The 16,094-nt window shown below is 53.8% G+C and overlaps 2 protein-coding genes across 2 annotated transcripts; both read left to right on the forward strand.

Moving 5' to 3' along the window:
* Positions 1-1,193: 1,193 nt before the first annotated feature.
* On the forward strand, positions 1,194-3,620 carry HOXA11 (homeobox A11). The gene is made up of 2 exons (XM_006832187.1): positions 1,194-1,967; positions 3,388-3,620. Exons 1-2 carry the CDS (start codon positions 1,256-1,258, stop codon positions 3,618-3,620), a joined length of 945 nt encoding a protein of 314 aa, XP_006832250.1. The 5' UTR covers positions 1,194-1,255.
* An 8,180-nt stretch (positions 3,621-11,800) lies between these two features.
* HOXA10 (homeobox A10) lies at positions 11,801-14,200 on the forward strand. The gene is made up of 2 exons (XM_006832188.1): positions 11,801-12,764; positions 13,926-14,200. Exons 1-2 carry the CDS (start codon positions 11,801-11,803, stop codon positions 14,198-14,200), a joined length of 1,239 nt encoding a protein of 412 aa, XP_006832251.1.
* Positions 14,201-16,094: the final 1,894 nt, after the last annotated feature.

Raw genomic sequence — 16,094 nt, forward strand, 5'->3', positions numbered from 1 at the left:
GGCTTGTTACCCATTCCTCAGCACAGATCCCTAGCTGTCGCCCCCTCCTAGCCGCCCCCCACCCTCCCCGCATCCCTGGAGCTCCGCAAGCAACCTGGTTAGCACCCCTACAGAAGGTGCAGCCTCGCCAGGAGAAGGCTCTTTGGATGTCAACGCCTCTAAAGCAGCCGCATCCTCGCTTCAACTGCATGGCTTCCCGAGTCCTCCGCGCCAAAAGACCAGGCGGGCAGGCGGACCGGTGCGCAGCGGCGAAGCCCAGCGCCTCTCGCTCTGCCCTGTGCATCCACATCCCGGTGGGCAGAGAATGGGAGGAGGCTGCTTTAAGGGGAGGAGGAAGTGAGGAGGACTAAAGCGAGCATGAAGGGAGAGAGGGATCCCGGGTGAGACGAATGCCCTTCCGGGCCCTGAGGATCCCCGGTAGCCCGCGGGGGAAGCCGCCCAGTCTGATGGCGGTTAAGGGACGGAAGGTATTAAGGCGCTTCGGAAGTGAACATTAATGCGAGCGTGTAATCAAGTCACCGTGCAAATCGGACAAGCTACGAGGCCGGCACATCCACGGTTGCGAACCCTAGCCCCGAAGGGGGTCCGGCCAGGGTCAGAGGCAGAAGTGGTTCCTTGAGTAAGCCTGTGGAGAGGGGGGCACGGCAGCAAAGAAGGGGACGCGCACGCAAGACTCCGGGAAAATGGGCTCTAAGATCACGGGCTCAGTTCAAACGGGCTCCCACCCGACCACCCTCAATCCAGGGCATCCCTCACCCGAGGAGAGGGGGCGGGGGTTGAGCTCTCTCACCGCCCTCGGCTCCACTTGAGGGCCGGGAACAGGCAGCTGAGCGCAGGCGAGCGGGATGGGGGCGCACCCCAGTCTCGTCGCGCGCCGGGAGGCCCCCAGCCAACATGAGTTACACCGGCGATTACGTGCTTTCGGTGAGAACACCGAGTGACGATCTGTTGCTTCCCCTGAGGTGGCTACAAAGAAAGGAAGCCGGGGAGGGGGGTGGGGAGGGAAGGAAAGGGAGAAGAAGGCAAAAAAAAAAAAAAAAGAAGAAGAAGAAAAAAAAAGGCCTAGACTAGCTCGCAGCTTGTCAATTTCAACATCGGGTCACATGACCAGCACCTCCCTGCTAAGGATGGGGATAGATTTCCACGTCAGCTTACGTCTCCAAATTTCTACTTCACGGATCCGCTTCAAAGAGGCAGCTGCAGTGGAGAATCATGTTAAGCTCGGCTACTGCGGAGAGCCCAAGGTAGCCCAATAATGGATTTTGATGAGCGTGGTCCCTGCTCCTCTAACATGTATTTGCCAAGTTGTACTTACTACGTCTCCGGTCCAGATTTCTCCAGCCTCCCTTCTTTTCTGCCCCAGACCCCGTCTTCGCGCCCAATGACATACTCCTACTCCTCCAACCTGCCCCAGGTCCAACCCGTGCGCGAAGTGACCTTCAGAGAGTACGCCATTGAGCCCGCCACTAAATGGCACCCCCGCGGCAATCTGGCCCACTGTTACTCCGCGGAGGAGCTCGTGCACAGAGACTGCCTGCAGGCGCCCAGCGCAGCCGGCGTGCCTGGCGACGTGCTGGCCAAGAGCTCGGCCAACGTCTACCACCACCCCACCCCCGCCGTCTCGTCCAATTTCTATAGCACCGTGGGCAGGAACGGCGTCCTGCCACAGGCTTTCGACCAGTTTTTCGAGACGGCCTACGGCTCCCCGGAAAACCTCGCTTCCTCGGACTACTCCGGGGACAAGAGCGCCGAGAAGGGGCCCCCGGCAGCTGCGGTGACCTCCGCGGTGGCGGCGGCGGCAGCGGCCCCCGGCGTGACTGCAACTTCAAGTTCGGACGGCGGTGGCGGCGGCGGCTGCCGGGAGGCGGCGGCGGCGGCGGAGGAGAAGGAGCGGCGGCGGCGGCCGGAGAGCAGCAGCAGCCCGGAGTCCTCTTCCGGCCCCACTGAGGACAAGGCCGGCGGCCCCAGTACGTATAAAGGCAGCGCCCTGCGCTTTATGAAAGGGGAGTTGGAAATTTAGCGCAGCACCGCTGTTAAATTTTTATATGCTGTTTTATAAGCATATAAGGTTTATGAAGGGCCTTTAGGTTTCCCCCAACAAAACTTTGTTATAAAAGGCGCGATCACGTGGCGAGTGCTGAAATTGGCCGTGAAATACCCACCGGCCAAGGCATGCCTGCAAAAAAAAAAAAAAAAAAACTTCTTTTTTCCCCTTTTCCCCTTTTCTCTGTTCCCAAGCCCGCCAGCTCGACCCCGCTCGCTCGGGGCCAGCTCGGGACTGGGGAGCCGGAGGTGGGCGCCTGTAAATTCCCTGGGCCAGGACTCCGGGAGCCTTTGATAGCAAGGTAATCCCGAGATTTTTATAAAAGCCATGTGTTGCGCCGGGACCCTAGCGCCGCCGGAGATTCAAAGGCATCGCTGTTTAACGATGGCGCTAGGAGCGTGTTGAACAGATAAAGTAGCCCGCTTAGCTAGAGTAATATATTAAAAGAAACAAATTAACCCAAAGTTGGCCTCTTTTTTGTCCAAAGGAAAGCCATTTTCCCCCGATGCGGTGCCAATTACGTGCCGCTTTCGGTCTAACTGCATGTTACAATTGTTAATCTGTCAAAAACGGATTTTCTTTCTTTCTTTTAAAGTCTTGTGGGGTTTCATGAAACGAGGAGGAAGCTGAAGCTGCCTGCAGCTTTGAAAAGCCCCACATTGCCACTACTAAACAGAAAATACCACTCCCGGCCCTGTCTAAGGGCCAGGGTGGCTGTGTGGGGAGCTGTGCCCAGTGATGCCCAGGGTAGGAGGCTTCGCCGCCACCTTTCCACTTCCCGGGAGCCCAGACGCTGGCGGGGGAGGCAGGGGCTGGTGGTCAGGGCTCAGGCTTGCCGCCGACAAAGACCCGGCAGCCGCCCCAGATGTTAACGAGGGCTGAGAAGTCACGAGCATACCGCGGTAAGACTGGGGCTGAAACCTCCTTTCACTGCCTGCGACTGGACTGCCCAGGTGCTGGAAGGTGAAATTTCCGCGTGCGGCTGTTTGTTTAGTCTGGCGAGGCCGGAGGCCGCCCGCAACCCCCCCTGGGCTGCTTTGAAAATTGTTTCGGTGGAGCAAACTCGTCTGTTGCTTGTAAGGAGTCTTCTTTTCTGTTCTGGGTGTAGTGGGAACCGCTTCCCCAGGGGCCTATCTGGGGAGCTGGCTTTTATCTGGGGCTGAGCCTTCCCCTGCAGTTTGTCCCCAAATCGGCAGTGGTCTAAGTGCAGAGGGGTCTGGGGAGACCAGGAGGGGGTTAGAGCAAGGGATGCAGGCCTGAGGCCAGAGCCTTCTCTTTAGTTTGAGCGCTGGGATTGCAGCCCTGAAATCTGACTCACCCCTTGCCTCTTTCTCCCTCCACAGGTGGCCAACGCACCCGCAAAAAACGCTGTCCTTACACCAAGTACCAGATCCGAGAGCTGGAACGGGAGTTCTTCTTCAGTGTCTACATTAACAAAGAGAAGCGCCTGCAGTTGTCCCGCATGCTCAACCTCACCGACCGGCAAGTCAAAATCTGGTTTCAGAACAGAAGAATGAAGGAAAAAAAAATTAACAGAGACCGTTTACAGTATTACTCAGCCAATCCTCTCCTCTAAGACCCCAACCACCTGGGATGGGGCTGGGGGGGGGGTTCATACACTGAGATTATATGCAGTTGTCACCCTTGACAAGGTCAAGCCACATTGGGACTTTTGAAGAGAGGAGGTGTGCAAAAGAAGGGAGGCTAGCCGAGATAGGCCCGCGGAGGTGGCCTGGGACTTGCTTGGGCGGGCGTCATGATTAATATTCTTAATAATGGAAGAGCTGAATGGTTTGAGACCCCTGGTGGTTCACTGTTAGAGCCTTCAGAGTTTCGGGCTGGGTGTGGTCTCCACCTGGGACTGGGCCCCCTGCCAGGCCTCCCTGAGGCCTACTCCACATGGAGCCTGCCCACCCCCAGGACCCCTGAGTCAGGAAGCCTTGAAATCCCTCAACCGGTTTCAGCTCCAAGACAGGGGCAGGAGGAAGGGGGAGGATTCCTTGGAGAGTGGCAATCCAGACTGGTTTCCAAAGTCAATGTGAAAGGCGACTGGACTAGAGGGCTGCAGAGTCTTTAAGAAGAAGAAGAAGAAAATAGACTATTCCAGATGGTGGTCATGATATTCCACCCCTCCAAACTGCCCACTATGGAGAGCAGGAGCTCCTAGCAGCCACCATTTATGGCCACCTGGCTTTTCTTCAACACAGGGTCTTCTCTTGGCCTGCAACTTTGAAGTAGAAAGTTCCGAAGCCCTGTGGGTCCCAAGGCAGACCATTTCCTAGGTAGAAGACACCGAAAAAGCCATGAGGCTGTGTCCAGGCCGCCGGAGCGCCCTTTCTGCAGGAAATGCCTGTGGAGAGTATTAGCTTGGCAAAATCTTCACAACATTTAATTGAAACTTGGATTTGTTCAGCATCCAGCAGTGGGGCAGCAGGGCACAGGCCTAGCCAGCAGTCCCCAGCTATGAGGGGCTCAAGCCCTCCACAAAACACCCTGCTCCAGTGCCACACTCTGCCCTCCAGGAACCCCAGAACTTCACTTGGACGGTTCCAGTGACCTCCCAAAGCTTGGGAGCAGTTTGGATAATATTTTAAAAGATAAATATTATATTATATATATAAATATATATTTCCCTGCAGGAACCAAAGCGAATTTTAAAAGATGCAATGTAGAAGGGGATAAAAGATGATGAAAATATTTAAAAGCTCTATCTGTTTACAGTGTACCACGGTTAAACTCACTCACTGCTAAGAATATTTGAATGTACGCTTCATACAGGGATAGTGTTCAAAGACTTGTAAATAAAGGAACCATAACCTATTTTGCTTGAATATTTTTTTTAACCATTAATTGATTTCCTTTGGGATGTTGGAAGGGGTGGGAAGTAGGTGGGGTATTTTAATATCTTGCTATTTTTGGAAAAGCTTTAGAAGGATGCTTAGAAGGACCTGGCTGGAAAAGTCAGGCACTTCTTGTTGCATCTCCTGTTTCCCTGTGTTAAGAAATGTCTTGTGTTTGGCTGTTTGTAAGGAGCGTGTTGGTCTGTCCTCCGCTGTCACCCAACATGTATGTTGTAGCATGTATACAGGCGAAGGGGCACAAGGAAAATAAAGATGGTGGAAACTTAAGTGTTGGGTTCTGGTGTGCTATTCCTCTCCCTGTTCACTTTTTACTACCATATGTCTATCTACCCCACTCCCACCCCAGTACCCCTTACCAGTGAAAGGGCAAGTTACTAGAGGGTTGAGGGTGTAGAAGCCAGATTTAGGAAGCCAAGGTGGCTGGCTATATTCTTGTGCAAAGTCGGGAGTCCCAGGAAAAGTGTGCTTCAAGGCCTGGAATGTGGTGTCTCACTCCCATCAGACTGACCCTAAGCTTGGAGAAGGTCTTGGATCCTGAGGTGGCCACTTTGTCTGACCCCAGGCTGGGCTGGCTCACCTCAGGAGTAGGAGGCCTGAAGCAAACAGAACTGCTCTGGGGTGCCCTCAAGTCCCCTGAAACAAGAGGGAGACCCAGCTGAGTACCCAAGACACTCTGGTGTGCTTTTTGCCAAGCTCCCAGTTGAAGCAGCCTTTTCCCTTTAGGGAAAGAAAGATGTCGGTTTCCTCTTTGTTTGCTGCCTTTGAACTTCTGCCTTAAATTTGGACATCACCCATAACCTTGAGGGGCAGGGCCGAAAGGCCAGAGCCTTTTGTTGCCCACCCTACCCCACCCTCTCCCTAGCCACCCAGGCAGCGACCAGCAGGAAAGAGAAAGCTGCCAGACCCCCGAGACCGGCTCTGTTTGTTTGTGTGTTTGTCTAACTGGCTCAACTGGGGAAATTGAGCTGAAAAGGGAGTGAGACAGACCCCCACCCCCCAGATGAATGTCTAGGTTGATAGACATACAGAGACCAAACAAGGGTCCTTTTGGGGGACGAGGAGGCGGGAGTGGGCAGGGAAGACTCACGTTTAAGGAAAGATTTCCTTTGGGCTGGTTAAAGATTAACCAAAGTCCCATAAACTGCTTGCTAGAGAGAGTCTAGAGAGAGTCTAACCAGAAGGATTGCTCGCGGGCGGGCAGTGAGAGGGCTCCAGTTTGATTTCTGAGCCCAATAAAAGCCCATCCTCTGATGGCTGTGACAATGTGGTCGTAAACCCGTCCCGGAACGGCCAATTTGCATATTTGGAATGCGCGCCTATAAACCCGGCTGGGGTTTTGCTGCAATTTCTTAGATGTAAAAATGAGATCTCAGTAGCAGCGGGCTGGGCACATTTTCTTCCTCTCTCTCCCTGTCCCTCTGCCCAGAGTCGGCTTTCCTCTCCTGGTTTGGAGCTAGAGCTCCGGCTGGGCCAAGGCGCTCAGCTTCCACGAGATGGCGCACTTCCGATCAATGTCAAAGCCGCCGCGGGGGAGCCAGGAACCCCAGCGCGATTCTTGGCCTTTGTTCGCTTCTGATACTAAGAGCAGCACGTTACAATATTTCAGTTGTCCCGCGCCCCTTCGTATAAAAGGGGGCTTACCCTCAAGAAGTGGTTGGTGTGGTCATTGAAAGCAACGCGCCCTCACTAAGTCGCGGGCGTCGCGGCGCAGAGAAGCCCTCGGTCCCTTGGCAGTGATTTCGGAAATGTGTCAAGGTAAGAGGCCACAAGTTTAGTAATTTCAGTGTGGCTGGGCCGGGGGTGTAGAGGTGGTCGATGTTCGAGCAGGTCTAGGCAACGCGGCTGAGTTTTTGCGTTTGGGGACCATACCGTCGACGTTAGGGACCCCCTTCTTACATCGCTCCTAAGGTTGGAAAGCACGGGAAGGCCTGAGCGGAAAAGTTATTGATTTTAGATTTCTGCGCCAACTTCTCATTCCAAGGCGATCTTTCGATTTTGTAGAAATATTCAAAATGGAGCGAGTTAGGGCTGGGGTGGAGGTTGTCCAGTTAAAAGGATCCTGGTTGTTTTGCGAAAGGAGTTTGTAGGGGGTGGGGGGGAAGAAGAAAAGAAAAGGAGATGGCGGAACTGAGGAAAACAGAAAGTTTCTACTGGAAACAATAGTTCAAGCGGGCTTATTCCCTGCGTAGACATCCCGGAGCTAGCTGGTTTGCGACTAGGTACCTTCCCTAGATCTATTGAGCCATTTGGGGAAAACCTTTGTTCCATAAAAGGCCAATTCTGAGTACGCGCATTTGATTTTTGAGAGAAGCCACGGTTGGCAAAATACCTATGCGGTTTCCAAAAGCTTGCCTGAGGTTAAACTGATGAACTATCAGGGTTTTCATAAACCAAGTTTTAAATCGTCATAATTATATTTGGAGGGGGGGGAGTGAATCCTCTTCCATATTTAATTTTTATCCCCTTTTTTTCTTTATTCATTGAATTGAAATGGTTTTCTTTCCCCAAATACACAATGCATGGGTGAGTGGAGGACTTCCAGAGAAAGTATGTGTGCCTTTGTGTGTGTGTATGTGTGTGTACAAATTTTGCCTATCAAAAGCCACTCATCTTTGCTGGAAGTTGACTCTAGAATTGTGTCAGGATAAGGCAACACAGAAAAAAGTGGATGCCCAAATGGCAAGGTGCTCTCAGAAGCCCAAGTCTTCCCTAAAATCCAGACAGATGCCTTCAGTTTCAAGAGCAGCAGCGGTTTATTGTAGACAGGGCTAAGGATATTACAATTTAGGGAATTCATGAAAAGACACCGCAGCAACCACCACCAGGAAGAAAGGGCTAGCTCAGTGGTTTAATTTAGTGGGGAAAAAGTGGGTTGTTTGGGGGTGTATTTCACCTGATCAATTCAAAGCAGACCGACAGAGCAAATTTCTCTTGAAATGTTGGTGTTCTTATAGGTGTAGGCAAAAGAATACCATTGCTTAGGGAAATGTTCTAATTATGGCCAATTGCTGTTTCATGAATGTAGAAGACTTGAATTTTGGTTAAAACTGGATATATGGAAAGTGTTTGTGTTTCCTGGATCTCTGGATCTCGACATAACACAACTCCACAGTTTCCCTGAATAATCCTAGGCCTGAAAGCATTGTGAGGGACCTCCAAGATACATTTACTGGCTATATCAATTTAAGGATTTAGTATAATTTTAAAAAGAATAACTTGTTTCCTTTAATAACAACTCAATAATTCTATAGCTTGCAAGGGCCGACTCAGGAAGAGAAATTAGCAACTGTAGCATTATCTTCACCTAACATCCCTCCCCGCTCCCACGTCTGGCCTTTACTTGGACTTCCATACATAGCTTTGGGAGAAGAGGGAGTTGTCACCCAGGTAGAAATGGATATTTACCCCCTTATTTGTGTTTTACCACTGCTGGGTAACTGCAAAACAGGCATGGTTGAGGCAGGCAGGCACTGGGGGGTTTAGGTCAAAGGCATTTAGTAGTCAGAGGAGGGAGAAAGGGTGAGAAAGAAAGAAGACCAACTGGGTAATGGGGGAGAGAGAGAAAGTGGTCAGAAGGGGACCCTGGCTGCAAATGAATTGCTTTTCTTAATCTTTCTGGGGTTGGGGGGGGCAGTCCATAAATGGGACTATTTTATTGAGGAAGCTCACACCTAGGTGTTATGGTTTAGGGTGCTTGGAGCCTTGGTGTCGGTCAGAGATACTGGGGATTCCAAAGACCTCCGAGGAGTGCAGCCCTCAAACAGCAACTGCAGGCCAGTCCGTGCCTGGGCACTTCCGCAATCTCCTACAGTCTCCCACTATGGCCCCCACCTCCACCCCCCCAAACACACACATGCTTACACACTTTTTAATTTTTAGTTAATGAAAGAAAAGGCCTAACTCCAACATTCTCCTTTGGTTTATTACAAGGGGAAAAGAGTGACACTTGAGAAGAGCATCTGGATCTCCCCAAAGACTGTTGAAGACCCAAGTGCCAATGCCACTGCCTACAGCTGGAGCAGTACCCAGCTGACATTTGTAACCTTGGTTAGCACGTGGGTGCTCCTGCTTCTGGATCCTAACCAGCCTCCAAGCCCATTTGGCTGCTGTCTGGGCCCTGATGGGAATCAGGCCTGAGCTCTGGTAGTGGGGCATCAAGTTTGTCCCACCAGCAAGCTGGCGGGTTGTCTGAGTCTCAGAAAAGCCAGAAAAACGGTATAACAGGGCATTTTAAAGTGTGGGTCCAAGGATGTCTGGTGGACCCAAGGGTTTTCAAAGCCCATGAACATGATGAATCAAATGGTGTGAATGTGTACATGTGCGTTTTTCACAAGATAGGAGTAAGAACTTGCCTTAGGTTTTCTAAAAAGTTTTATAACTTCCTGAAGTTATAAAAGTAAGGTTTAGATAATTGTCCTTGATTTGAATTTTGTAGCCCCCACTACCTCAAACATAATCTCCAATGGTCACTGGCCTTTCGGGAGAAGCCTGCGGCCTGGCCTGGGAAATAACTATCTGTGTTTAGCTCTGAAAAGAATGGCTCTGGGCTCTGAGTTCCGTCCCACTGGACAGCCAGGGGCCCGGTTTCCTCAGAGAACCCTGGTCGCTCTAGAGACCCACACACCCCAAACTCTAGAGTTTTCCCGACAGGAATCGGGCAATGCTGAGGGCCAAATCGTCCTTCTCAGTTCGTGGCTCTGTGGCATTTTCGGCGAGACTGCTAAACTCAGCTGTCCTGGTCAATTCCACCCGCTTGGTGAACTAGGTAAGGGCGGGTAAAGGCGCACCGCGCGCGGAACCATTTTCGAACTTCGGTTCGTCTTCTGCATGGGACTAGTCAGATGAGAATTTGCCTTGGCCTTGTGCTCGGGAGCGAAGCGAATAGAGAAGGCCAGTTCACGATCTCTGGGCGGAGACCCCCTGAATTGACCCTCGGCTGCCTGGGCTGCGATGCTACTGCGGCCTCAGGACCCCGTCCGCTTGGAGAGAACTGGTTCTCTCGTGTGCTCTCCCTATTTGTCTTTTCCTCCCTTTGTCCCTCACTCCTTCTTCTCTCCCTCATCATCATCACCCCAAGCTCAGTCGGCTGGTCGAGGGCGCAGAGGTGGAGATGGTCGGAACGCAGCGCAGCGCAGCGGTGGCGCGGCCTCCCAGGCGACGCGCGCTGAGCAGCCGGGACCGTAAGCAACCATAGCTGCTTATTTCAGAAACCAGAGCTGGGGTTCTGCCACTTGCTCTCCGGTGCGCTCTCCGGGTCCTCTCAGGTTCTTTCCCAGGCGGGGCCGGTGCCGCGAAGGGTTAGGCCAAGTGCTAGTCAGGTCTCCCCGGTGGGTCTTTTCCTGCCTGCGGCTCGGAGGACTAAGCGGTCCGCATCCCTGCATCCCGCTTTCAGCAGCTCCAGACCAAGCCTCTTCAGGGTCTGGAGCTGACGGGCGAGCAGGCCTCTGGGCGCTCTGGAGAGATGTAACCCACAGGCCAGGAGCAGGAGGCGACCTCCGGGGCTCCACTAGATCCGGCCGGAAAAGGTCGCATTTCCTGAGACTTGTATGAGGCCCACATTTGGGGACTAGCCCTAAGTCTGACTGACCGTTTGCAGTTGACTCAGAGGGCAGGCGCCCTTCCCTTCCCCGGCAGGGCCCGAGTAAAAGGAGGCGCGGATGTCCGTGGAGCAGCGGGCCTGGACACGGAGCTCTCCCATATCTGGGCCACGAGCCCAGCCCGGCCTCACAAGGAACGGATTTCCTCACCGCGGGCCTCGTTAAAATGCGCGCACCGCGGGAGCGAGGACTGCCCCAGCAGCGGGTTTGTAGGGGAGGGGGAAGAGGGAATAAGGGGAGGGGACGGAGAGGCAGGAGTGTGGTGACACTGGTTCTTGTCATAACCTCGCAAATGCCAAGACTAAAGCAGAGTAAGAGGCAGGCGGAGAACTGTACGCCAGAAGCGCGCCCCCCTGCAAGTTTTCCCCTCCGAATCTCGAATCTCCTCTTTAGACAGGTTAAAGAATCCAAGGGCCGAAGCTTAGCTCCGCTGAAATGTCCTGTATGTACGCTATGAGGGCCGCCGGCGGGACAGGACTAGCGGGGTGCCTGAACCTGGCTCTGGCTGGGGATGGAGGAGTCCTTTCCACTAAGGCTTTCCAGCTGCTTACCACTGTTGTTAGTAATTGCAGGGAAAGCGATCCAGGTGAGCTAAGACTGGAGCAATCGTTTGGGGAAGGGAGAATGTCCAGAACTGAAGGCCCAGGGCCAGTCATGGTATTCGGAAGAAACTCCTAGGGAGGTGAGGGAAAAGGAGAAGTGACTGAGCTGGCTCCTAGTCGACGCTGGATTCCTGACATTCTGAGGGTCCTGGTGGCCTTGGAACTAGGTCAGCCACATCAGGAGCCAGAATGCAGAGCAGGGACTCAGCTCCAGGTCTGTGGCTAACCGGGCTCTCTCAGTGGCCAGAGCGCTCCAGGGGTTACTAGTGGTGTCTTCTGTTATAAGGATGAGGGGTACTCAAGGCGGATAGGGCGCGCACCATAAACACGCCACTTGTTAACTGCTTGGGGCCCAAGGGCGCTTCAGACAGACCCCTGCGGCAGGCGGGTGTGTGTTCACGTCCGGGTAGGGGAGGAGCGAACCCAGGGGCCAGGCCCCCCACCCTAGGCGTTGGGGCAGGCCCCACAGCTCCCGACTTTCAGGCCTAGGTGTTGGGCTTGCATCTCCAGACCCATCAATACAGATTACATATTTATATCAATCGCGGGCTCGGAGAGCGCCCTCGGAGAGCTGCCCCGCGCCTACGAAACCAAACTGGGAGTGGTCGCGAGGCAACTCTGGCTCCGGATTGGCTGCGGGCGCCCGCCGCGGTGCGGGGGGATTGCTAATCGTATTCAGCATGTTTTGCACAAGAAATGTCAGCCAGAAAGGGCTATCTGCTCCCTTCGCCAAATTATCCCACAACAATGTCATGCTCCGAGAGCCCCGCCGCGAACTCTTTTTTGGTCGACTCGCTCATCAGCTCCGGCAGAGGCGAGGCGGGTGGCGGTGGCGGCGGCGCAGGGGGCGGTGGCGGCAGCAGCTACTATGCCCATGGCGGTGTCTACCTGCCACCGACCGCCGACCTGCCCTACGGGCTGCAAAGCTGCGGACTCTTCCCGGCGCTGGGTAGCAAGCGCAATGAGGCGGCGTCGCCAGGTGGCGGCGGCGGTGGCGGCAGCGGGGGCCTGGGTCCCGGGGCGCACGGCTACGCACCGGCGCCCATAGACCTGTGGCTGGACGCGCCGCGGTCGTGCCGGATGGAGCTGTCCGAGGGCCCACCGCCGCCGCAGCCGCCGCCGCAGCAGCCGCCGCCGCCGCAGCCACCCCAAGCCCCGCCGCAGGCCACCTCGTGCTCTTTCGCGCAGAACATCAAAGAGGAGAGCTCCTACTGCCTCTACGACTCCGCGGACAAATGCCCCAAAGGCTCTGCAGCCACTGCCGAGCTGGCCCCCTTCCCGCGGGGCCCGCCGCCCGACGGCTGTGCCCTGGGCACCTCCAGCGGGGTGCCAGTGCCAGGCTACTTCCGCCTCTCGCAGGCCTATGGCACCGCCAAAGGCTATGGCAGCGGCGGCGGCGGCGCTCAGCAACTCGGCGCCGGCCCTTTCCCCGCGCAGCTCCCTGGGCGCGGCTTCGATCCGTCGCCCGCACTAGCCTCTGGCTCTGCTGATGCGGCCGGGAAGGAGCGAGCCCTCGAGTCGCCACCGCCGCCTACGCTGGCTTGTGGCGGCGGGGGCTCGCAGGGCGATGACGAGGCGCACGCGTCGTCCTCGGCCGCAGAGGAGCTCTCCCCGGTTCCTTCCGAGAGCAGCAAAGCCTCGCCCGAGAAGGACTCCCTCGGTAAGCAGGATGTTTTGGAGGGCTGCCGCTAGGCGGGCAGACAGACAGGCCGACCCTGGCGAGCTAAGGAGCAGAGCCAGGAGCCCGCGCAGCAGCCTTGGCCGGAGCTGCAGGCAGGCTGACCTTGTGAACTTGCTTTTTAATATTTGGGCGTGGGGACGCCGTAAAAATTCATGTTGGGCTTAGAGCAAGAAAGCCTCTAGACTGGCCTCAGTTCGCCTAGGCTGGGGGCGAGGACACATGTTAGCAGCCCCCTCTTGTGCAGGCCCTTCTCCATGACCCGGGGGGCCCCCCAAGCTGCAAGGCCGTCCCAGCCTGAGTGGCGCGGCCCACACTGGGGGGAGGGGGAGGGAGGGAAAGTAGCTCGCCCGCAGATAGTGCGGATGTTTGTAAGGCATCCAAAATAAGCAGCCGCCAGCGCCAATAAATAAGCCCATTAACCGGCGAAGTTCGAGTTTACGATCCCCCATGCTTTTTTCAAAGTTGCTGGAGGGGCGGGAATCCTCCTTGCTAGAAAAAGAAAAGACAAATCCGGCCCGGACGCCAGGGAGCACCCCCACCTCTGAAGTTGAGGGCCTGCGAGGGGCCATTTCACCTCCTCTGGAACTCAAAGTCGCCCAGACTGCACACCCCTGCTTCTTGGAGAGATACGAGGGAGGTTCCTTAATTCCAAATCTGGAATTGGTACCTTCTCCCTTGGCCCAATTATGCCCTTCTTCTACCACATACCGGGCCTTGGTCAATCTGGGGCTGGGGGTGAGACACACAGTCACGCTGCCCGCCTCCTTTCCAAGTAAGCACCCCGCGCCCCCAGTCTGAGGACTGAAGGAAATGCTTGTTTGCCCGCCGTGGAGCGAAAAGCAAAGGAAGGCATTAAGTTCAAGATATACAGCCTGCCCTCCTTGGCGTTCATTCTGCAGGCGCCTGTAGCTTTATGCTAAAACAGGTGTCTGTAAAGAAGTGGAGGAACACGTAAACTGGGAGGGTGGGAGGAGGCCCACTCGGTCTTGCACAAACCTTTTGGAGGTTTGTCCTCTGCCAGTCAAAGGAGGGCATAACCCGCTTTCTGTGACTTAGGGCATCCCTCTTACGGGGAGACACATTCTGCCCTGCGTAGTACCCTCGACTTAACCTTCTCCTCTTTATTCTCTTAAACTCCAGGAAATTCCAAAGGCGAAAATGCAGCCAACTGGCTCACGGCAAAAAGCGGCCGGAAGAAGCGTTGCCCCTATACGAAGCATCAGACGCTAGAGCTGGAGAAGGAGTTTCTGTTCAACATGTACCTTACTCGAGAGCGGCGCCTAGAGATCAGCCGCAGCGTCCACCTCACGGACAGACAAGTGAAAATCTGGTTTCAGAACCGCAGGATGAAACTGAAGAAAATGAACCGAGAAAACCGGATCCGGGAGCTCACAGCCAACTTTAATTTTTCCTGATGAAGCTCCAGGCAACGCCATTGTTTTTGTTTTGTTTTTTGTTTTCAGCTTCCAGGGTCCCCTCCCTCTGTCTTATGCCTCTGCGCTAGGACCTCGCACCTGTGCCGGGAGTCCTATTTCTCCCTCTCACACTTGCCATCTCGCCTGCGTTACATCTGTGCAGGGCTGGTTTGTTCTGACTTTTTGTTTCTTTGTTTGCTTGGTGCTGGCTTATTTGTTGTTTTCTGGGGGAAAAAGCCATATCGCGCTAAAATTCTATAGAGAAAGGTATTGTCCTAAATGTCAAGTGCTGACGGGTCTGGGTTTGCTGCCTTGGGGTCCTACTGCTGGAAATGGCCTTTTTCTGGGCAGCCCTGGGGCAAACCTAGCCTTAAGGCGGAGTTCTCCTTGTCGGCACTGTGGGGTCTGGCCTGAGGTCAATGGTATCAGGAGTTACCACCGGATGCCTGCCGTGAGTGCTGGGTTGTGGTTGGTTAGGGAATACCTCTGGGTTTCTTTTTCTTCTTCCTTGGCAAAGAGAAAGGCTTACAGGTATGGCCGTGCAGGTTGGCAAAAGGGTTTGATTTTGGCTGATTGGAAAAGCAAGAAAGATTCATTTTCCCTTCCTCTGTAAGATATCCTAGCTTTAAAACGAACAAACAAACAAAGACCAGGAGAAGTAAATTTCTCTTCCAGTTTCTGTAAGGTCTTGCATTGCTGAACTAAATTATTTTACTTACCTCTGAATTGCCATATCTTTCTGAATGTAGATAGATAACCTAATGTAATTTTCTTTATACATGTGGTTTGTTGTTGTTGGGATTTTTGGTCATGAAATAATCGTTACCATTGGTAACATGACAAGCACACCGCAATTCTCCCTGTCTGGTAGCTGTTTTTTGTTTTTTTTTAAGTTCACTTTTTAAATTTTTCTGATATTCACAGAAGTCAAGAAGGACTGAGGGGAGCGGATTAGAGCAGAGAAAGGGAGACATTGTTTGAATTTTCTTTATACTGTGAAGTTACATGCAGAAAAAGAAAACTATAAATACAAATCTGTATAAATATTATTATGAAAAATTGCCAATCTTGTTTTAAGCAAATGCATTCTATCGTTATTATAAATGTTAGTTCTAGCTCTATTCTAATCTTAAATCAGAATAAATTAATATTGTAATGCTGCTGTGCGTGGAAACAAAAGATGATGTTTATGTTCTTATAGAAGAATAAAAGCTGTGGAATGAAGCTTTTTAATTTTACCTCTTTTTTGACTTCTTATCTTCAACTTCCACTTTATCCCATCCACTACTTTTACAACAGGAGGACTAGCCTGCGTCCCCTGCAATTACTTTAGGCATCTATTTAAATATTACCTAGACGGTCGTAATTTGTCTGGGCCCTATAGCCCTGGTGCCGTAAGGTTTGTCGGCTTTTGTTCAGTTTTATGACTTGCTAGTATATCTGGATTGTGGCTGTCTTGGACCAGTGGTTTCAGTTGAGAGAAGAGCTGCGTAGACAGAGGAAGTTAAACAGGGTTTCTTTCAGGAGCCTGGAGGAGGCTTGCAGAGGCCGCTTATTTTGCGGGTCTCCGGTTCCCGGATGACCCCCAGCCTAGGGATCTGGGCGCTGGCTAGGCCTATAGCGCGTCACTGGCGTCCGTCCGCCTCAGCGAGAAGGTGGACCTCGGCCGGACCACAGGGGCCGCCCCCTCCCCCAGCTCGGCCTCCCCCACCTGGCCGCTCTCCGCCGAGCCACGCGTTTCCTGCTCGCCGGAGCGGGGGGCGGGGGGGGGGGAGACGGGAAGGGGGAGCGCTGCAGAGGGGGAGAGCGCGGGAGCGCGCGCCCCAGCCAGCGAACGAGCCGGCGGGCGAAGAGGGGGAGCGCGAGTGGCGGGGAGCGAGCCTGGGAGGCCGTG

Source organism: Chrysochloris asiatica, unplaced genomic scaffold (assembly GCF_000296735.1).
Source record: "Chrysochloris asiatica unplaced genomic scaffold, ChrAsi1.0 scaffold00006, whole genome shotgun sequence".
Taxonomy (NCBI): domain Eukaryota; kingdom Metazoa; phylum Chordata; class Mammalia; order Afrosoricida; family Chrysochloridae; genus Chrysochloris; species Chrysochloris asiatica.

What these genes read in the sequence shown, in the direction of transcription:
- HOXA10 (XM_006832188.1), top strand. Translation starts at nt 11,801, where the DNA reads ATGTCAGCCAGAAAGGGCTATCTGCTCCCTTCGCCAAATTATCCCACA. An exon ending in GCCCGAGAAGGACTCCCTCG is followed by an intron (nt 12,765 to 13,925) that starts GTAAGCAGGATG and finishes CTTAAACTCCAG; the next exon opens with GAAATTCCAAAGGCGAAAAT.
- HOXA11 (XM_006832187.1), top strand. Translation starts at nt 1,256, where the DNA reads ATGGATTTTGATGAGCGTGGTCCCTGCTCCTCTAACATGTATTTGCCA. An exon ending in GGACAAGGCCGGCGGCCCCA is followed by an intron (nt 1,968 to 3,387) that starts GTACGTATAAAG and finishes CTCCCTCCACAG; the next exon opens with GTGGCCAACGCACCCGCAAA.